Source organism: Hyperolius riggenbachi, chromosome 12 (assembly GCF_040937935.1).
Source record: "Hyperolius riggenbachi isolate aHypRig1 chromosome 12, aHypRig1.pri, whole genome shotgun sequence".
In the NCBI taxonomy this organism is placed as follows: Eukaryota; Metazoa; Chordata; class Amphibia; order Anura; family Hyperoliidae; genus Hyperolius; species Hyperolius riggenbachi.
Window position 1 is genome coordinate 85063972 of NC_090657.1, and position 23544 is coordinate 85087515.

The 23544-nt window shown below is 42.2% G+C and overlaps 1 protein-coding gene across 8 annotated transcripts in view; it reads right to left on the bottom strand.

The window, feature by feature from the left end:
* Positions 1-4492: 4492 nt before the first annotated feature.
* Positions 4493-23544, bottom strand: part of BRCA1 (BRCA1 DNA repair associated) — a 243881-nt gene continuing 224829 nt past the window's right edge. For all 8 annotated transcript variants that reach the window (XM_068264418.1, XM_068264421.1, XM_068264423.1 and 5 more), the window contains exons 22-23: positions 11853-11904; positions 4493-6493 (exon numbers count right to left, since the gene is read on the bottom strand). In XM_068264418.1, coding sequence (XP_068120519.1) covers positions 6393-6493; positions 11853-11904 — 153 coding nt within the window. In that variant the 3' untranslated portion in view covers positions 4493-6392. The remainder of the gene's footprint in view (positions 6494-11852; positions 11905-23544) is intronic.

The window sequence follows — 23544 nt, forward strand, 5'->3', positions numbered from 1 at the left end:
ACAGTTGAGATAATAAAAGTCAGATAACAGCCCTCTCCACGACTAACTTAGTCGGAGAGCTTAAAGAGAACCCGAGGTGTGTTTAAAGAATGTTATCTGCATACAGAGGCTGGATCTGCCTATACAGCCCAGCTTCTGTTGCTATCCCAAACCCCACTAAGGTCCCCCTGCACTCTGCAATCCCTCATAAATCACAGCCGCGCTGTGCGGCTGTGTTTACATCTGTAGTGTCAGTCTCAGCTGCTCCCCCGCCTCCTGCATAGCTCCGGTCCCTGCCCCCGTCCCTTCCCCTTCAATCAGCAGGGAGGGAAGGGATGCAGGCGGGGACTAGAGATCTGCAGGAGGCGGGGAGAGCAGCAGACTGACACTATAGAGATAAACACAGCCAGCTCTGACAAGCTGTTTGTCAGCAGAGTGGCTGTGATTTATGAGGGATTGCAGAGTGCAGGGGGACCTTAGGGGGGTTTGGGATAGCAACAGAGGCTGGGCTGTATAGGCAGATCCAGCCTCTGTATGCAGATAATATTCTTCAAACCCACCTCGGGTTCTCTTTAATGGCTTGTTTGCATAGAGATAACAACTGGAGTTTCTCAACTCTTCCTGTACTGGAAACAATTAGACTGATGTATCTGATCTTAATGTTTTATTTCATAGCTGTACTACACATACAAATCATAATATTTTTTTTTCGCTTCAGTGTCTCTTTAACCACTTCACTTGAACACTACAGGTTGTACCATTGATAAAATGATACCATATATGTCTCGGTTTATAACTGGCTGAGCATTTAGCAGGCCATTAAACCGGAAATGTAAATGTGGCTTTCTACAGACCATTTTTTTTTTTTGCACAAAGTATTTTAGGGTCATTCTTTGTCTGCTAAGTCAATCCGAAATAGGCCAAAATTGTCGGTCGCCATAATTGAAAGCTAACAACCAGGGCTATTCATAAGTGGGTGTTTTGTAAGCTACTGACTCTTGTAGTTGTGCCACGTTTCATCATAATTTTAAGTTTTTTAGATGATGGATTGAGTTTGTCCCAACCTACTTTTTATGTGACATGGGTCCAAGCTGTAAGACATACCAAAATGTATTCCACAATGCATTACAAGTAAAATGAGGTCACATATAAAACATGTGATAAACTGGATGCACGTCAATCCATTATCCTCAAGGCCATTTTGTTTTCTTTTTTGCCCTAAATGTTACCGCACCAGTCTGTGTTTGCATAGACCCATAAGAATAAGGACATCAGAAAAATGCCATAAATGTCACCATTATGAAGAAGCAAACAACCAGGGCTATTCAAACGTGGGTGTTTTGTAAGCTACCGACTTGTGCAGTTTTGCTAAAACTTTCCCAAGTTTGAGCATAATTTTGAAAATGACTTTTTTTTTTAAATGAAGGTTTGAGTTAGTCTTTACCTATTTTTTATGTGACATAGTTCCAAACTGTAAAAACCCATCTAAATGTATTCTACAACTCAGTTAGATTAAAATGAGGTCACATATACCTCATTTAATAACAAACTGGATGCACAATAATCCATTATTCTTTACACATGCAGTAGGTAGGAGAATGGGAGTACATATATCTATGCCCTTGGAGCTAAGATTAAGTCTCAAGGGGCATAGATATACTGTATTCAATTCAGGAAGTGGTTTAACAATATCAGTTGCCTGGCTGTCCTGTTTCTCTTTGGCAACAGGAGTATCTGGATCACACACCTAAAATACGAATGCAGCTAATCCAGTCAGACATCAGTCAGAAACATCTGATGTGCATGCTTGTTCAGGCTCTATGGCTAAAAGATGCAGAGAATGAGTAGGAAATCAGATTGATTGTCAAGCACATTAGAAGCATCATTTTCAAAATAATTTATAACCACGTTGCATTCAGACCGTGTTTCCTCCTTATGGACCAGAGCGGTTTTGACATTTAGCTATGTTCCTATCTAATCAGGAATAGCTGTATCCCTACTTATGACACCTAAATGAAATATATGATTTTTCAAGACAAACTAGACTTACATTGTATGGCATTTTTCCCCTCAAGCAATTTTGTATTCTATGCATTTTAATTGGAAAAAAATGAAAGAAAATAGAAAACATTTTTCAATTTTACCAATTCCAGTTTAAAAGTAAAAATGCTACTGTAGATAGAAAAAATATTTGTTTGGCTATTTCCACCATTTAAAGAGACTCTGTAACAAATTTTTCAGCCTTAGTTCTTCTATCCTATAAGTTCCTATGCCTGTTCTAATGTGCTCTGGCTTACTGCAGCCTTTCCTAATTGCACTGTCTCTATGATAAATCTTATCTCCTTTTCTCTGTCGTGTCTGTCGGCTTCAATGTGTGGAATGTGCAGAGCTGCTTGTGATTGGATAGAAGCGATACACACCCTCTGCAGGCCCCCTGCACACTCTGTATGACTCACACACTCTGTTTATGTGAGCCTATCACAAGCCGGTTAGTTTGTAAACACTGCCTAAAACTGTTAATTACAAGCCAGGATTGCAGCAGAGAGTGGCAGAAACAGCACAGAGGGGCACAGGAGAAAATAAGGAATAGAATGGTTTGCTTTTTAGTGTAAGAATATTAGAGTACAGATTCTCTTTAACACAAAAACATTTAGATTATGTTCCTGTCACAATTTATGAAGACATTTGATTTTGAAATAATGCTATATAGTGTGTATTCTCACTATGAGCTGATAAAATAAACAATTTTAATGGTGAAAATCAATCTTATTGGCTCAGGGAACATATATTCCCTTTTACCAATTAGTCCTGCATCAAATAGTGTCGGAGGTTTGCACAGGAGCAAGCCCAATAGTGCACAGCTGTGCTTCAGCTACAAGACGTATATATACATCCTCCATGGCTTAGATGAAGTCACAGAGGACATAGATATAATGTAGTGGTGGATAAAAAGAGACTGGCAAAGAAATGGACAGTGATGATGTATATAATTTGAGGAGGACTAGTTGGCACTTATCTCAGGGTAAAATAAAGGATGTGTAGGTAATTCTGAAGAGGTAGAATTTCAAGGGACTATTGAAAAGCGTTAAAGGTGAAGGATAATAATGGGGTGGGGGGGGGGGGGGGGGGTGAGAAGGATGGTGGAAGATCATTGGCACATTACTAGGAATGACTAAAGGTGTCCAAGGGGAGATGAAGACGGGAGGACAGAGGAGGGAGAGCGCTGGCCAGATAGGCGAGTCCATTCCACTGCGGTGACTAATCTGCAGGAGCTCGGGGAATATTATTAAAGTTCAGGAGATCCATCAACCGGCACTGAAACCCCAGGAGACCGAAGGATATAAAGGAGACACCTTACGTTTAGCAGCAATTGATCCCTCTGATCAGATTTTGATCTAGGAGGGATCTATCTTTTGGGCACATCTTCAAGCCTATGGGCACCTTCAGAATATATGTGTATGGGATAAATTGATGATCTCTTTAATTGATCTATTTTAATTGTCTAGTTGTGCTCTTATTTCCATCCTCAGTATATTTCATCTCAGCGGCATCTTTTTTTTTTTTTATGTTAGCCTGTCAACAAACCCTCTATCTTCTACTACAGTAGAATCTTGTTCTAATAAACTCTTGATATATAGTAAACCTCTTGATACAGTAATAGTCCTCAGGTCCTAGCAAATGTGGCTGTATAATTGGACAGTTGAAGACTGGAAAAACGTTGCCTGGTCTGATGAGTCTCGATAGAATCAGAATTTGGCATAAACAGAATGAGAACATGAATCCATCATGCCTTGTTACCACTGTGCAGGCTGGTGGTGGTGGTGTAATGGTGTGGGGGATGTTTTCTTGGCACACTTTAGGCCACTTAGTGCCAAATTGTGAATTGTTTAAACGCCACAGGCTACCTGAGCATTGTTTCTGACCATGTCCATCCCTTCATGACCACTATGTACCCATCCTCTGATGGCTACTTCCAGGAGGATAATGCACCATGTCACAAAGCTCGAATCATTTCAAATTAGTTTCTTGAACAGGACAAGGAGTTCACTGTACTAAAATGGCCCCCACAGTCACCAGATCTCAACCCAACAGAGCATCTTTGGGATGTGATGGAACGGGAGCTTCGTGCCCTGGATGTGCATCCCACAAATTTCCATCAACTGCAAGATGCTATCCTATCAATATGGGCCAACTTTTCTAAAGAATGTTTTCAGCACCTTGTTGAATCAATGCCACGTAGAATTAAGGCAGTTCTGAAGGCGAAAGAGGGTCAAACACTGTATTAGTATGGCGTTCCTAATAATCCTTTAGGTGAGTGTACAATGTATGACCAATTCTGATATAGTAAACGTCTGATATAGTAAACTACATTTCCTGGTCCCTTGGAGTTTACTATAAAGGGATTCTACTGTATATAACTCATTACTTCAATGTACACATACAAGTTGAGCTTACTTAAAAATCAGACATTTCCAGTATAGTTATTTCAAAGTCATTCAATACGAGACTGAGCTGGATTTTTAAAGTTTATTTAAGTCAGTCTTGAAATTACTGGAACTATACAGCTGTATATTATAAACAAGATATGTACAGAAATACATTTTCAGCATCATGATTCAAAAAGGCTGGCATTACAAAGGATGGAACCATGACTACCATCCGTTACGGAACTGCACAGTATGTGGAGGTCATTCGGTACGGCCAGCTTGTAGCACTTTGTAAGAATAACAGACAGACTGTTCAGGGACAAGGATGAACTGTCATTCATAGCAGCCTTTAACAGTTCTAGTTGGAATACGGAGTTTTGATTTCTAATGGCTAGCATGGATTAATATAACTGGCATTAAAGTGAACCTGTCAAGATAAAACTGGCAAGCTTCCAATTTTCTTTAACCACTTCAGGACCAGAGAATTTCTGGCAAAAAAAAAATAGGGCTCACCAATGTCACACAGCAAAGAGCAGTCTCTCTCATTGCTTGTGCTGCTCTCCCGTCACTGCAGATTACATTGGCTCCTGACCTTGTGATCACTGTGAACCAATCACAGCGATCACAAGGTCAAAAGCCAAAGAAATCAACTCCTGATTTGCTCACGGAGCTCTGCAGTCATGCCAACAGCAGAGCGAGTGGGCTGCGATAGGAAAGCGGTGAGAATGGTAGCGTGTGGCGCAGTAAGTGAAATCTAAGCCCTGGTAGGGATAACAGGTCCCAAGCAGGGCGTACATTTCAATTGCCAAAATCAACAATAAGCATTCAAGTCAGGACTTGTGACTCCACTGGTTACAAGCTTACTTTGAATCAATCAGCAAGCAGGAAATTCATAGCTTAGCGCTAACACAAAAGGCAACATTAACCTTCCTGGCAGTTACCCTGAATCAGGCTCAGGTTGGAAAAAAGCAGCCGGGAGTGGTAATCCGGAGCCTGACTCTGGGTAGCTGCCAGGAGGTATGGGAAGAGAAAGGCACCGTGGCGGCATTTCAACTCACCTCCTCATGGATCCAGATACTGGGCAGCCATTCTTCTGATGCTCGAGGCTCTGAATCCCTCAGGTAAGATTGAAATTTCTTGTAACAGTGCCACCCGGGGGATGGAGGGAGAATTGCAGCACAGGATCCCAGGGAGATGAGTAAGTGTAGGAGCTGCTGCAGATCTCTCTGCGGTGTGATTTTTTTTTTTCCTGGTTTTAGGGTCTGAAAACATGAACAAATTGCACTACTTTAAGACTTTTAAATTTGGAAAGAATCATACCGCCAGGGAGGTTAAAAACAAGTCTTTAGCAGCAGCTCCTGAATTTCTAGAACACGTGTAATGCAAGTCAAACAAACAGTGGTTACACAGATGAAATGTAGAAACCATTTTCTAAGGACACCTGAACTGAGAGGGATATGGAAGCTGACATATTTATTACTTTTTAAACAATACCAGTTGCCTGGCAGTCCTGCTGCTCTATGTGCCTGCAGTAATGTATGTATCACACATCTGAAACAAGCAAGCAGCTAATCCAGTCAGAAACATTATCTGCATGCTTGTTCAGGGTCTATGACTAAAGATATTCTAGGCAGATGATCAGTATGACAGCCAGGTTAGTTGCCTTGTTTAAAAGGAAATACATTTCCCTCTCACTTCGAATGTCCCTTAAACGTTATCAAACCATAGTTTAAAAAGCAAACAGCAGAGGATTGGTGTTGAAGTGAAAGTAAAGACGTATTAAACAGGACACTTTCTTTGCATAAAAAGTACAGTTCAGAAGTGATCGCTGTGTATGAAAAAAACAAATAAATCCAGGAAGGCTGAAAGAACAACATCCTCTAATCCAGTTTCCTTTGCATGATGTAAACAGTGGAGGAATTGCAGCATGAAGTTATCTACAGATAAGGCCTTGCAGTCAGTTTCTGTCAAAGATGGTCACCTCCTTCAAACAAGGTAGCTGTCGAACGTCTGGAGTTTATAGCTTGCTACGCTATCCAGCACCCACTCACGGGTGACCACCAGAGCGCGGTACCTCTTCCGCATTGCTGGAAAATAAGAAAACAAGAAGTTTTACACAAACTTGAATGGGCACAGCTAAAAGTTTGGAAAATTGTAACACACCTTAAAGAGGACCTAAACTAAACATCAGATAAATGAGAATTAATAATGTCCATTGTAATCAATTATACATAAGAAAGCTAAAATAATGGTCTTCTACCTTCACTGCTACGGTTAGTTATTTGAATGCCCGGGTGTAGAGTGCCTTAATTTTCTGGTTCACCTTCTTTACCTAGCAACAAGCTCTGTCTTTGGCCCCTCCTCTTTCAGGATCTTTCTGTGGAGTGGTTTCACCTACACAGATATCATGTGGATGTGCTCATGATCTGGCTTCTTGAGCACACTGATACCCAGCCAATCCCCCCCCCACCCCCTCCCCCCCCCTTGTGCCCTCGGTAAAACAATTTTGTGTGGCTTATCGGTTGCTGAGGCTGACGTTTTTACACAGCCCTGAACAGCGCGTACAATCATTTGAAGTGACGGTGTATGTGTCCAGAGTAATGAATCAGCCTCAACAGCCAGAGTGAAATTGTTTCCCAGAATGCTGTGTGGCTGGGGAGGCATGTACCCTGGTTGAGAGGTGACTTGAGGGGCGGGGCTGAGAAAAAAATGGAAAGAGAGAAATGTTAACCCTTTCATTACTTATTCAAATTCAGCACAGCATTATATCCCCCCCCCCATATATAATAATAATTTATTTTTTGTATAGTAGCGCTTTTCTCCTGTCGGACTTAAAGCGCTTGCGAGGCAGCTTGTAATAAGCACTCCTATATCAAACAAATTTCCTCATAAGAATTCATGGAAATGCAGGTGATTCGTTCCACAACTCAAAAACAGTTATAGTAAAAAAGTATAAAATAAAAATGTAATCAAGACTTTCACTATAACTAACAGAATACTTATTCTATTTTTCTCGCAAACAGAAGGATCTGTTATTTGTTCTTCTTGCCAGATCCCGAAGATGGGATATGTTCTTTTATTTGTCAAAATGTTCAATATCTCTTGATGGTTTATGGTCTCATTTATTCAATATAGTTCTTTTCAAACTTTAACAGAATCATTGCCATCTGTTGGCTCACCCCAACCTTTTTTTTGTGTGGCTTTAACAAGGAACTTATATGATCAACAGAAGATGAAGGTGAATCTAGACCTCATATATTCCAAAAATACAAACGTGAGCGCGGGTGGATCGTGGGACAAAGGCAGCCATCAGGGAGATGAGATCCCCCATATGTCACACATAATACCGCGGTATCCGCTAACAGTGAGTACTCACGCTGGACGTAGAAGGCGGCTGCTGGGAGCTGCAGTGGGCGGTGGATAACGGGGCATCCAAGCCCAGCTAAGCACTCGCAGCCAGCTTGCATCTCTCCACGTTTGAATTTAAATTGTGAACTGCTCACATCTACAGTTTATTAACTTACTATGCATGGCTTACCAGTTTTGCTTCTTCTTGATGCCTATACCATCTCTGCTGATGCTTAACGCCTATACACATTGCATCTCCTTTGCATCTGAACTCTGGTGACAGGGACTATGCTGAATTGAGAGAGATATATAACTGCACACTTTGGGGTCTACATTTGGAGCTGGAGTTTCTGTGGTGTAACCAATGGTGAGCCCATGCCAGTCTGGTTAAACTGAATTCATTCAGATTACCGCTATATCATGTCAATAGCCTGAGCTGCAGCAATGAAGTTGTAACGATCACTCAGGTTATGCCTGTGCATGTGGACATGTGGAGATCTATGCATAGATATGTGTGGGAGTCAGGGCAATTCCTCTTTCATTGATTTTTAACGGTTTTAATTAGTGTGTTCTGTTGTGTCCTGTTTAGTGCTGTCCATGAATAAAGTTTGTATTTTGGGAATATATGAGGTCTAGATTCACCTTTTTCTGTTGATTATATAGAGTTGCATTACCTAGCTGTAGACCCAGTAAGTATAACGCACAATGGCTAGAGGGGTGTGAAATTGAATCACCCAGCCAACTGGTGAATAAACACCTTCCTGTAAGGACTCTTTCTTTTGTTTTTTTAACAAGAAACTTACCCAATAAATTACTTTTGAGGATTATAGGGAAATGTGACGTTACACAGTCTCTACATTCAGATACAGTACAATTAAATACAATCATGCAGCACCAAAGGGAGAAGAACTATCGGCTTTGTCGTGATGACGTGGCGCATGTTACTTTTTTGCTTGTATATCAAGACATTGCTTGTATATCAAGTCAGAATTTCACAAACATCTTTGCTTCTACTGCAAAACGCTCTTAAACCAAGTTACTCTCAATCCAAGGTGATACTGTATATGCTGCTGTGTTCAATGTAAAGTTTAGGTCCACTTTAATTTTAAGGGTAAAGCAAATTATTTTCTAGAACTACAAGTCACACCGGTGGCAACCATTTCAGTGCATCACAACTGATGAAACTGGCATAGTGCCCTTCCAGAAAATAAAGATCACCAAGAGTAACTTCATACATAAAGTAGAAGAAAAAACTCAAAAACTAAATTTAGAGTAAGCAGATAGGAGCAATTTATCACTTTGGCAAATGGTGTTTTGAAGCTGAAGACTTGAAAGAGAAATGAAGGATGCTATGCCCACATACGGGAAAGGCACCGCCTGCTGTGATCTATCACTTCCTGCCACATGGTTCGGAGGACAAATCTACAGCACAAATAGAAATGTTTTTTTTCTGTCCCATAAGCTCTCGTGAAATCTCCAGTAGAGCAGTTTTCAGGCATGAAGATTAAAGGGATACTGTAGGAGGGTCAGGGGAAAATGAGTTAAACTTACCCGGGGCTTCTAATGGTCCCCCTTAGACATCCTGTGCCCACGCAGCCACTCACCGATGCTCTGGCCCCGCCTCCGGTTCCCTTTTGGAATTTCAGACTTTAAAGTCGTAAAACCACTGCGCCTGCGTTGCCGTGTCCTCGCTCCCGCTGATGTCACCAGGAGCGTACTGTGCAGGCACAGACCATACTGGTGCACTGTACGCTCCTGGTGACATCAGCTGCAAACCTGCCTCTATGAAAGTTTGACTTTAGCCAAAAAGTCTAATTTTTCATGTAGTGATTATGGGAACCAGGGGGAAGAAGTGTGTGTTGCGTTACCCTGTTTTGGCACAGGGTAGCATAGGCTAACTCAACGGCAATGCAAATCAATGGGACCTTTTACACTTACCACGTCGCGTTGGAGGTGTTCATGTCAGTGCAATCCTGACACAGAGCCTGCAGCATGTTGCCAAAAGCACCATGTTTAATGGACGGTGCTTGCAGTAATGGAAGTCAATGAGTGACGCAGTAAATGTGAACGACGGGGCGCAGTGCATCGCAGCTTGCATGCATGGACTGACGTGAATCCAGGTGACATACTTCCTGTCCAGTAGAGAGTATGTCACTGAGTGGGGGCGGAGCTATGCATATGACCCTGCTACAGGGCCATGTTTGTTATTTATTGCGTTGCAGTGGGATGTAGCAGGAGCATTGCATCCCACTGCAAATATCAGGTGCACAACCGGCCTAAAATGCATTCAACAGATGCTAATCTGACCAAAAGGTTTGAGCAGACTAGTCCTTAAATATTGCAATTTAATATCCGTTGAATCTGAGGTCAATAACTGATATGGGCCATTTTGACAATGTCTATGGACACTATTGAAAAGGTACAATACAATCTTACTTAGTCAGTGGAAATCCTTTACCTCAATGTAAGAATATTGGAATGGGATAGGGAGGAGGAATGAAATGAGATGAGCGCACAGCTAGCCAGATGTTTATCAGATATTGCTCCTATTACTCAAAATGCTGTACAAAATTTATCAGAAGGAACCCCACTTTTCTTCCATTTCATTGGAATTTGCTATACATCTTGATCATCATGTTAGATTTGCCACTGTAATTATGTTAGATTTGCCACTGTAATTATGTTAGATTTGTCACTGTAATTATGTTAGATTTGTCAATGTAATTCTGTCTACCCAGAATTTTGTGTATGCCATTGTCTGTATTATGATGTACCCCATGTTTGTTTCTTACTCTGTATAGGGCCACAGAATATGCTTGTACTTAAAGAGCACCCGAGGTGTGTTTAAAGAATGTTCTCTGCATACAGAGGCTGGATCTGCCTATACAGCCCAGCCTCTGTTGCTATCCCAAACCCCACTAAGGTCCCCCTGCACTCTGCAATCCCTCATAAATCACAGCCGTGCTGTGAGGCTGTGTTTACATCTGTAGTGTCAGTCTCAGCTGCTTCCCAGCCTCCTGCATAGCTCTGGTCCCTGCCCCCGTCCCTTCCCTCCAATCAGCAGGCAGGGAAGGGATGCAGGCGGGGACTGGAGTTCTGCAGGAGGCGGGGAGAGCAGCAGACTGACACTATAGAGATAAACACAGCCAGCTCTGACAAGCTGTTTGTCAGCAGCGTGGCTGTGATTTATGAGGGATTGCAGAGTGCAGGGGGACCTTAGGGGGGTTTGGGATAGCAACAGAGGCTGGGCTGTATAGGCAGATCCAGCCTCTGTATGCAGATAATATTCTTCAAACCCACCTCGGGTTCTCTTTAAAGTGTACCAGAGCTGAGATATGAAAAAATAGTTATATATATACCTGGGGCTTCCTCCAGCCTCATCCGTTCTGATCGCTCCCATGCCACCGTTCTCCGCAGCTTCGTTCCCGTCAGTCGGCTCCAGTCTACGCACGAGAAGTGTGCCCTCTACGTATCTCTCCTGAGGCTGCTGGAGAGATACGCAAACAGCGCACTTCTCTTACGTCAGACTGGAGCCAACTGACGGAAGTGCGGGGACCAGATTCCAGTAGCTGCAGACAGCGGCGTGGGAGCGATGCGAGCGGATGGGGCTGGAGGAAACCCCAGGTATGTATAAATATGTTTTCATATCTAAGCTCTGAGTCCCTTTAATAAATTACTAATACTAATATACCAGTGTTGCTATGTGAATGTACTATGAATGTCTTTAACTAATGGGATAGAAAGACATTCAAAAATCACCATAAATGCAGTAGGCAGAATATGTATTAACGTGGTGGGAAAAAGCACCGTGGAAAACAATATTTATCATGTTGTTCCTGCATTATAATAAAGGTGCACTCCCATTTAAACAAGACCAGAGGCTGACTTCACACTGAAAAACACAAACTCTAAAATCTTAGCTGTTTTGAAGTGTGATTTTTAAGGAATGTATATTTTTGCACAATCCCTCAAGCAAAATTGCTCTGAAAAATGCTGCATGTAGTATGACTGCTGAGGGAACACCCCTCATAGGGTGACATTGTACTAGCGCTTTGCGGATCCTCATGTGAACCAGGCCATAGTTAATACGAATCTCACCTGCATAGTCTGTCTTTCCATCTGGTTGTACAACTACTAGTGATGTATTTCCCTGTGAAAAAAAAGTAAAAAATATTAGTTCGAGTAGAGAAAGAAATTTGTGCAGTCATAGAGGAACAAGACTGATGGAATGACCTTGGTCCTGGCATGTAAAGTATTGCAGAAGATAATGTTCTTGCCCAGAGCAATCGTAACATCCGGAGCCAATACTAATTATTGTGCTGAAAATGATCGCTCTCCGGTGACCAAACTTGGGGCTTATTAATAAAAACTGGCATAAAATGCCAGCGCAGCCAATAGCAATTGCATTCTTATTGAGGTGCAGGTTACAAAATGAAGATATTTAAATCTCTATTATGGAGAACGCTTCAAGTTTTGATACAACAGGCCTATTACACTGCAGGAGAAATTGGCGCAGAATGAGCATTACGCTGGGAATACATGGCTCAATTTTGAGCCATTTGGATGGCTCGATTGATAATTTTCGACATGTCTGATCTCCCTCCCGATCGATTCCGCGTTTGATTTTGCATAGGGAACAATGGGAAAAGATTAGAAAAAAAGAATGGAAGTTAAGAAAATTGCCCGCATAATCGAGTGCGGAAAACGATCGGGTGTGAAATTGAGCGGCAAAATCGACCCGTGTATTCCCAGCTTAACACAGTTTATAAGCATTCTGCCAAAGAGTGACAAGCAAAAAAAACACTGTAATGATGAAAGTTTTTCCTGTACATCTCAGCAAGACACTAGGTAAACTCAGCATCTCTGTCGCAACACAAAAGTCTGCTAGTCTAATAGGTCTGCACTGTTCAGACAGTCAGGGACTACCATTGTTCTCTGCCATGCCAGACTACCATTATAATCAGGTAATAAGAATGCTTATATATGTACTTTTGATCTGAAATGGAAGAGATAGATGCAGCCTATTATTAGACGTGACATCTCCATTACAGTGGCATGTAGAAAACTGCATATTAGATGGTTACATAATAAGATGCAGGTATAGGGGTGGTCTATCGACCCCCAGGAGGGAAAAAACAAACAGAGACAATGGAAGCCCCGATAGTGCAGTAAGTCGCAACTAGAAAGGGAAGGCAAAAAACAAAAATGTGTACTCAGGGCTGATGCACACCACAAGAGCTTTTTAAACGCTAGAAGTTTTAAAAGCTCTTACTAATGCAATACTATGGGGGATTTTTACAAAATAACATCGCTCCAGTGTGTGCACACACATAGGATAACATTAGCAGGGCTTTTAAAATCTCAAAGCGCTTAGAAAAGCTCTTCTGCTGTGCACCAGCCCTCACAAAGGAAGGTTGCAGAAGGGCAACCAACCTCTGTAGGCGGGAGGAGATCTATAAACCGGACTCCACTCTGGTGTCCAGACAAGCTGGGTATGGTCACACTCTTGATGTAAAAACAAACCTATGGGTTTTGCGGTGGCTAAGCCACGTAAGGCCCAGGTGGTGTACCTCTCCAAAGGAGGGTAAATGGCACAAGGGTAAGGAGGCGCGGTATGGTTAAACCGAGCTAAACTAGTTAAAAAGAAAAAGATGAGGTGGCTTACCTCAAATGAAGACACAAGCATGGCCAGTGCACATTAACAGTTATTAATCGTATGATTGTGTCTTCATATTTTTCTACTTTTATAATAAGATGCATCACACCCCTGAAAGATGCCAACTGGCCAGTTATATTGCAATGCCATGTCATGTAGCATTTTACATTGAGCAATTTATGCCACACATTGTCCCCTCAAAGGAGCTCTAATCTAAATCCCTACCATAGTCATAGTCTATTGTCTCCCCCATAGTCTAGGGACCATTTTGGGGGAACAACTTACCAGTACGCTTTTTGTATATGTTACGGCCAGAACCCGAAGTTTGGCCACTTCTAGTTCTGGCCGGCCACTTCGGGTTCTGGCCGGCCAATGTGCGAAGTGGCCGGTGCGCTGCGGCCAATGTGAGGAATGGAATGATTCATGTAACATGAATGTATCTTTTGGCCGCAGCGCAGCGGGCAAATGTATCGCAACCTAGTTAATGTAATGACATTAAGCCGGCGGAAATGAAATAGATGAAGCCGCCGGCTTTTGCTCTGCCTCTCTCTCCTCCCCCCCGCCTCTCTCTCCTTTTCTTATGGCCAGCCGGCAGGGACACGCGTGTCCGAGAGTCGTTCGTCGCGCTAGGAAAGCAGAGCAGGGAGGCTGCAGACATTGCTTCTGCCAGCACCCGTTCTGCAAGAACGGCAGGCTTCCCTGCCGCGACGAACGACTCCGGAGGGGACACGCGTGTCTCCGCCGGCTGCCCATAATAAGAGAAGGAGAGAGAGGCAGAGCAAAAGCCGGCGGCTTCATCTGTTTCATTTCCGCCGGCTTAATGTCATTAAATCAACTAGGTTGCGATACATTTGCCCGCTGCGCTGCGGCCAGAAGATACATTCATGTTACATGAATCATTCCATTCCTCACATTGGCCGCAGCGCAGCGGCCACTTTGCACATTGGCCGACCAGAACCCGAAGTGGCCGGCCAGAACTAGCAATGGCCAAACTTCGGGTTCTGGTCGTAACATATATACTTCTTGTATAAGGGCAGTTTTAAACAATATTCTACATAAATGAGGTCAACTGCCTTGATTTACTTGATTTATTACAGAAGCACTGTCTGCTTTCACATACAATGGATATGATCTTATAGAGGAACTATAGTACAACTAACGTTATTAATTAATTTTTTTCACTATTCATTTACAAATGATTAAGTCAGTGTTTTCACATTGTAAAATCTTTAATCTTACTTGATTTACATTCTGAAAATTATCACTGGTGGTGACTTCTTTAGTCCTGCCAGGTGATTTTTGCGGAATGATGTTTACTAGAGTACTGTGCGCAGAGGGATATACTGCTTGCTTGGCAGTTGGATAAAGCCATTATTACCCACAATGCAATTAGGTTCACAGAAAGGAAACAGTCATCACACTGTGGGTGTGGTTTCAAAGCAATACAAGCAATACAGATGTCCATAATGATCTATTTGAGAAAAGGTACAGATTTCTCGTGGGAAAGGGGGTTTCGGCTAAACATTTGGAATTAAGTTCAATCCGGGGTTAAAGCTCCTCTTTATGCTTCTCATTGTGAACCTGTTCAGGGCCATTAGAGAGGGAAGTGATGTTTCCCCATATTCCTGTGTGTATATAGAATACTGTATTACAAATTATTTGCACCACCCCATAGGCCTCCACCAGTATGCTGAGACACTGTTTACAGAATGAAGCTCATCACAGGAGAGGCAGCAGATGTCATTTCTCCTTTACTACCAGTAAGCTCAGGATTAAGGAATCTAGGCTGGCCTGAGATGCACAACTTATCAGCAAAACTCTTCAGAATTCCTGTCCACTGTTTGTTTTTTTTGCAATCCATTGAGTTGATAAATTGGGCAGTTGAACATGCTCTGTTCGGCTTTCTGAATGACCTCAACAACTGAAGCAGCAACAACTGAAGGTAAAATTAATGGGGGGGAACGCCCCAAATTTTAAGGTGGTAGTTGGATATAATAGCAGTTAAAATAATGAATTAAACAGCTTACCTCTAAAAAAAAAAAAAAAAAAAAAGGACAAAACCTGTATGAGGTAAGTGAAAACAAAGTGTCTGGTATAGAAAGTATAAAAGACAGGTGCTCCACGCTCCTTGATGCAAGACACCTTTTATATTGATCTGAAGAAGTGCACGGTTTGTTTTCAGTTCTTTGAACTGTAACGTTTCTTTTGGAGCGTGACCCAACTAAAGGTTAAAAACCCCGAGTGAGGATGGGCTTTCTTCACTGGCGATTACACTGTGGCTAGCCTTGCAACCCTTGTTTGTGAGTACCTCTCATATACTTAATTATGCAAATAGTATTATCCTAACATACTACACCATAAGGGGCTCCTGACAGCTTTGTGTTTTTCCCCCATCTTTCTTGAAAGGTCCTTGGATCCCCTTGAAAGACGGAACCCTCTGAAGGTAAAAGAAGTCTTTTAAACAGAAGGTAGTATGGCTTTTGTGTATGTACAGTTGTCAGCAACTGTACATACCTGCTAGGTTGAATACCTCTTCAGGACTCCTCATGCAGGCTTTGAAAGTAGATGCATCGCCAAGTACTTCTGAAGATAAGTGGATCCATACTGGGCTTGGGCAAATGGAGTATGGATGCACCAGTCTTTGGAAGCACTTGGGGAAGCGAGCATTTCTGAAGCCTGCAGAGGAGTACTGAAGACACAGTTGGGGGGAGTACTGAAGACACAATGGGGGACATCAGTGGAACATCAGGACAGAGAGAGGACTGGAAAGGCTCTACGCTATTCAGAGTCTTCCCTCTACATACGCAAATATCTAATCTGAAGCATGTTTCCTCACTTTAGGTTCGCTTTGTGGGCTGAAAACTGCTCTGTAACGGAATCAGACCCTAGGTCATTGGCGTAGGGCCCGTGGTCGCAGGGGCGACCGGGCCCGCCTATTAAAGAGGTGAGGGAGGGGCCCGGGGGCCTGGACCCCCCAGGTGTTGAAATCCCTGCAGCGCACTGCGGGGACTGGCTCCCGGAGGCAGAGAAGGGCTACGGCAAGATGGCTGCCGAAGCCCTGCACTAGAGACTATTTGTGTCTCCAGTACAGGGCTTCGGGCACCATCTTCCCGTAGCCCTGCACTCTGCCTGTCAGCGAGGGAGAAACTGGCTGCTCTGCTGGAAGAGCTACACGAGGGAGGCTGGTTGCACGTCGGGGAGCTCATGTCAGACTGGCCAGGTGAGTGAATTTTTTTTATTTGTACAGGTTTATTTTCTGGTGACTGCCCCCACATTACGATTATTTTCTGGTGACTGCCCCCACATAATGATTATTTTCTGGTGACTGCCCCCACATAACAATTATTTTCTGGTGACTGTCCCCACAACGATTATTTTCTGGTGACTGTCCCCACAACGATTATTTTCTGGTGACTGTCCCCACATAACGATTATTTTCTGGTGACTGCCCCCACATAATGATTATTTTCTGGTGAATGCCCCACATAACTATTATTTTCTGGTGACTGCCCCCACATAGCGATTATTTTCTGGTGACTGCCCCGACATTGCGATTATTTTCTGGTGACTGCCTCCACATAACGATTATTTTTTGGTGACTGCCCCCACATAACGATTATTTTCTGGTGACTGCCTCCACATAACGATTATTTTCTGGTGAATGCTCCCACATTGCGATTATTTTCTGGTGAATGCTCCCACATTGCGCTTATTTTCTGGTGAATGCTCCCACATTGCGTTTATTTTCTGGTGAATGCCCCCACATTGCGTTTATTTTCTGGTGAAATTTCCCACATTGCGTTTATTTTCTGGTGAAAGCTCCCACATTGCGTTTATTTTCTGGTGAATGCGCCCACATTGCGTTTATTTTCTGGTGAATTCCCCCACATTGCATTTATTTTCTGGTGAAAGCTCCCACATTGCGTTTATTTTATGGTGAAAGCTCCTACATTGAGTTTATTTTATGGTGAAAGCTCCCACATTGCGTTTATTTTATGGTGAAAGCTCCCACATTGCGTTTATTTTATGGTGAAGGCCCCCACATTGCGTTTATTTTCTGGTGAATTCCCCCACATTGCGCTTATTTTCTGGTGAATTCCCCCACATTGCGTTTATTTTCTGGTGAAAGCTCCCACATTGTGTTTATTTTCTGGTGAAAGCTCCCACATTGTGTTTATTTTCTGGTGAATGCTCCCACATTGCGTTTATTTTCTGGTGAATGCTGTGCACATAACGATTATTTTCTGGTTACTGCTCCCCATATTGCGATTATTTTCTGGTGAATGCTCCAACATTGCGATTATTTTCTGGTGAATGCTCCCACATTGCGATTATTTTCTGGTGAATGCTGCGCACATAACGATTATTTTCTGGTGAATGCTGCGCACATAACGATTATTTTCTGGTAAATGCTGCGCACATAACGATTTTCTGATGAATGCTGCGCACATAACGATTATTTTCCTTCAGACTAGCATCTTGCTACTAATTGCCCTATTTCCTCTGGGTGCTGCGTATGTTTGCAAATTGAACGTGGCAGCCATGCTGCTGGAAAGCGGAATTGATATAGCCATGCCATGCACAGCTATGGGGATTTGGATATGTGTGTGCTTCGGGTGTTGCGAGGGGGGGCTGTTGTTGCCGGGGGGGGCACAACCAGATTCCGCATCGGGGCCCAGAGGTTTCTAGCTACGCCACTGCCCTAGGTGATCTAACTTAACAAGAGAGAGAAAGAGGGAAAGAAAGAGAGAGACAGAGAGTGAGAGATAGAGATTGGGCATGATTCACAAAGCTTTTTCACCCGTTTTCACCTTATCTATGCTACGTTTTTAAGTTCCAAAAGAGAAAAAATCTAATCAAGGTAAGAAAAGGAATATTGAAATAAAGTTAATTAGGAACAACTTACTTTGAGTGATTATTTTGCTTGTAAATGTGCTGAAAGGTTATCAATTAGGCGATAAGGAATGTATGAGATGTTTTGTGAATAGAGCCCATAGAAATTGAGAATTCCTCCTGTAACAGGTATGGATTTCTGTTGCTAAGATTGCAAAGAAGAGCAATACAAAAGGGTAAAAAAAGGTAACTTTATAACAAAACTGCAAATTCCATCCTTAAATGACCTAAGGGCTCGTTTTCATGCGTGCTTATGGAAACATGATTGCAGGGACAGCAGTCTCTGCCATTTCCAATCATGCACGGCGATTCACTGCTGAATCACCACGCATGGTCTGCTGCATTTTAGGGTGCTTTGGCTCGCGATCCCATTCAGTATAATCAATGGTATTGCAAGCAACCTCCCCTCCTCCCCGACAGGGACGCGCAGGACAGAGCCATGGGGCTCTGCACTGCCTGGAAATGGGCCCTAAGGCCCTGAACACACTAGTGCTCTTCTGTCCGCTTTTCAGAAATGCAGATCAGTCTGCAAAATTGATGTGCTAATAAAAAGCGGACAGAGGCTCACTAGTGTGTTCAGGGCCTAAAGGTTTTAGTCACCCCTTTCAAATATACCCTAGGATGAGTAGAACTGGATACATACTGAATGTTACTAGTGTGGCCAGTAGTAACGGTTTATATATTGGCCATAAACACACTGATATTTTTGGATGCTAGTGGGAGGTCGGGAGGAGGATGAAAGGGGGGAGGGGGGAACGGCTTTATGTAAACACCTGTTTGTTTGATTCATTGAAAAATGGTAGTGCTTGGTTTAAAATGTGAAATTGCAAATTCCCTTCAAAGGGAAATAAAGATAGCAGTCTCTGTATTCCACTTAGTCCAGGTACCTTTGAAGACTGGGCTGGCAATAACTTCTGGAGCTGTGGCTGCAGCAAGAACAGGTCAGCATTGGAGTGGATATTGGTTGCTTTTTAAGATTTTTATTAGCTATACATAACCCTTTCCAGCCTACCCTTCTGTATTAGAGCAAACTGAAAGTCACAGTTTAGGATTAGTTTTTATAACTGCTTGATTAGAGAACATTACACTGCAATGTGTAATGTATTGCATGTATGTAAACGCTGGCTGAACTAGTAATTATCTGGTAGCAATCCCAGTGGGAATCTTAAATTATACCAAAAACCTCTCCACAGGAGAGTTAATGAACATATACACTTTAGCACTCTGTTTTGAAAGTCTGTATATTATCGTGATGAGGTTAATGGCACAATTAGCAGATTTAATTAGAAGGTTGTTAAGTAGGACAAACTGGGGTGCTGACTTTCTCCTCTAAGTGGTAGGAGGTCTGCAAGTGATTTCCATTGACTTTGCTTGACACGTGAATGACACGGGTAAAGCTAGCCAGGCATGATGGAAAGCGGTTATTGTCGTGCATGTATAAAGCACTGACATCTCTACAGAACACGTCTTACAACTCACATCGTTAGTGGATCTAACATTCTACAGTCTGTGGCCTATCAGGTATATTTCTGGGATGTGGGAGAAAAACGTAGACAACCCCACATTCAGGGCTCGTTCACACTAAGCGAGTTTTTTCAAGCGCAGGCGATTTTCAAAATCGCCCTCAAACTGTTTGTGCAATGATTCCCTATGAGAGAGTTCACATCTGAGCGGTTTGTTTCCGATTCGCTCAGCAAAGCGCTGCCTGTACCATGTTTGAGGTGATTTTGCCTCAATGGAAGGTATAGGAAAAACGCGAAACGCTCACAAAATCGATTTGTGCAGAGATTGCGTTCGCGTTTTAAAATATAAATACAGTGGTGTGAAAAACTATTTGCCCCCTTCCTGATTTCTTATTCTTTTGCATGTTTGTCACACTTAAATGTTTCTGCTCATCAAAAACCATTAACTATTAGTCAAAGATAACATAATTGAACACAAAATGCAGTTTTAAATGATGGTTTTTATTATTTAGTGAGAAAAAAAAACTCCAAATCTACATGGCCCTGTGTGAAAAAGTGATTGCCCCCCTTGTTAAAAAATAACTTAACTGTGGTTTATCACACCTGAGTTCAATTTCTGTAGTCACCTCCAGGCCTGATTACTGCCACACCTGTTTCAATCAAGAAATCACTTAAATAGGAGGTATCTGACACAGAGAAGTAAACCAAAAGCACCTCAAAAGCTAGACATCATGCCAAGATCCAAAAATTTTTAGGAACAAATGAGAACAAAAGTACTGTAATTGAGATCTATCAGTCTGGTAAAGGTTATAAAGCCATTTCTAAAGCTTTGGGACTCCAGCGAACCACAGTGAGAGCCATTATCTACAAATGGCAAAAACATGAAACAGTGAAGAACCTTCCCAGGAGTGGCCGGCCGACCAAAATTACCCCAAGAACGCGGAGAAAACTCATCCGAGAGGCCACAAAAGACCCCAGGACAACATCTAAAGAACTGCAGGCCTCACTTGCCTCAATTAAGGTCTGTGTTCATGACTCCACCATAAGAAAGAGACTGGGCAAAAACGGCCTGCATGGCAGATATCCAAGGCGCAAACCACTTTTAAGCAAAAAGAACATTAAGACTCGTCTCAATTTTGCTAAAAAAACATCTCAATGATTGCCAATACTTTTGGGAAAATACCTTGTGGACCAACAAGACAAAAGTTGAATTTTTTGGAAGGTGCGTGTCCCCATTACATCTGGCGTAGAAGTACCACAGCATTTCAGCAAAAGAACATCATACCAACAGTAAAATATGGTGGTGGTAGTGTGATGGTCTGGGGTTGTTTTGCTGCTTCAGGACCTGGAAGGCTTGCTGTGATAGATGGAACCATGAATTCTACTGTCTACCAAAAAATCCTGAAGGAGAATGTCCAGCCATCTGTTCATCAACTTAAGCTGAAGCGATCTTGGGTGCTGCAGCAGGACAATGACCCAAAACACACCAGCAAATCCACCTCTGAATGGCTGAAGAAAAACAAAATGAAGACTTTGGAGTGGCCTAGTCAAAGTCCTGACCTGAATCCTATTGAGATGTTGTGGCATGACCTTAAAAAGGTGGTTCATGCTAGAAAACCCTCAAATAAAGCTGAATTTTTAACAATTCTGCAAAGATGAGTGGGCCAAAATTCCTCCAGAGCGCTGTAAAAGACTTGTTGCAAGTTATCGCAAACTCTTGATTGCAGTTATTGCTGCTAAGGGTGGCCCTACCAGTTATTAGGTTCAGGGGGCAATTTCTTTTTCACACAGGGCCATGTAGGTTTTGAGTTTTTTTCTCACTAAATAATAAAAACCATCATTTAAAACTGCATTTTGTGTTCAATTATGTTATCTTTGACTAATAGTTAACGGTTTTTAATGAGCAGAAACATTTAAGTGTGACAAACATGCAAAAGAATAAGAAATCAGGAAGGGGGCAAATAGTTTTTCACACCACTGTACATTGTATTTATTATTTTCTGGGTCATAGAGTTGACTTCTTGACTTGTGTCAGGGAATGAAAAAGCTCTTATGAAAAACGTTTTACAAAAACTGCAGCGCCCACCCGAACCCCGGGAGGAGAAAAAAAGAAAATCGCTGGCGTCAGCGATTTTAGATGTGAACAAGGCCTCAACGTCTATACTCAAATTCATTATACAGTAATGTTGTACCAAACAAACAAGGAATCTAAATGCTACATGGGAAATAATTGTCAGTACGGTATGTATCTATTTACTGCATATTGTTTTGTAATATTTCACGGCGTTTATCAAACAAATTCAGCAATCAGTCGTCCCTAACGCAAGGTGCCATTAATCTACCGACATGTTTGTGGAAGGTGGAAGATACTTTGAAGAAACCCACACAAAGGAAAAAAACAACATGTAAACTCCATGCTGATAAGATCCTGGAGGCTTCAAGAGAGGGATACAAAAATGGGGATAGTGTCAAAAAAGACGTTCCCCTACTTACCAACAGGTTGCTGAATTTGTTTGTAAGTTGAGTCCTGGGTTAGACGTTGCGAAACGTGGATAAATGATTTACTTTCGGCCAACTCTGGATTTAGACTTATAATATAAACTATGTTTTTGGTTGTTCAATATTCTTTATTTAAAACTACTTATAACAGATTATACAATGCTGTAACATTAAAAGTGTACCTAGCGGAAGCTCGGGTACAATATGAGAGATTTACTTAAACAGAGGGAAGCCTCAGAATTCTAATGATTCTTCCCTCCTCTGATGTCACCCTTTGCTGAGCGCAGCCCCCTGAAAGATTAGTGAAGGCATTGTCTCCAATTATATAAGGGCCACATACCTTCTCTTCCCTTCATCAGCATGGCCACACAGTAGCTGTGCGCGCACGCCCACGCAGTAAGCCAGAGCCGCTCATGTAAGAGCACCTTTGTGCTACTGCGCATGCACGGCTGCACTTGTAACAGGAGAGGAGTGCAACCCCGATGTGGAGGAGGGCTGTGCTGAATAAGGGGGGTGGGGGGCATCGGAGCACAGAGGGAGGCCTCAACAGAATCCTGAAGTTTCCCCTCATCTCTTTTTGAACCTGACATTTGGCTCGAGTTTTCTATAACAATTAAAACTTACAATAATAAAAAAAAAATTAAAAAAACAGCATTGTATATTTTGTGCATGAAGACAACTTTCGTTGTATCCTTGAAACGTTGTAACTTGAGTTTTAAGTAGAGGACTGTCTTGTACTTTTTTCTTTCTCTGTTATTGAGATATATATGTATTCAATGTTGTATTTGTCTTGTTGATGGATTTCATACCGGTGATATTTTAGGTTTACAATGTTTGGGTCATTGTGTGTTTTAGAATGGTGTGGAATAGGATTATGTATGTTAATGATGATCTATATAGGTTTTCTTGTATTCTTTATTCTAATATATTAATAAAAAATGGCCTTGGCAAATTATGATGTAACTGTAAATCCTGCATTAAGAGCGCTCCGATTAAGCTAAACTTAACAGTTTGGTATTAAAGCTTTTCTATGGCTGATGTTTGCAAACCCCGCCCCCCCCCCCCCAAAAAAAAAAAACCCCAAACATATAAATAGAAAATGTGCACTTGAAATCTCACCTAGACCAGTTTCAGCCGCGGCTCCATGGTCATTTAGCAATTGTAGGCATCAGAAAAATAAATTATAGTGCAGCTCAGTGCGTGCATACAAGCACTAAGACCACATTCGACAATGTTAGCTAAATGAGGCAATAATGCCCAACAGCATGGAAAACTATGC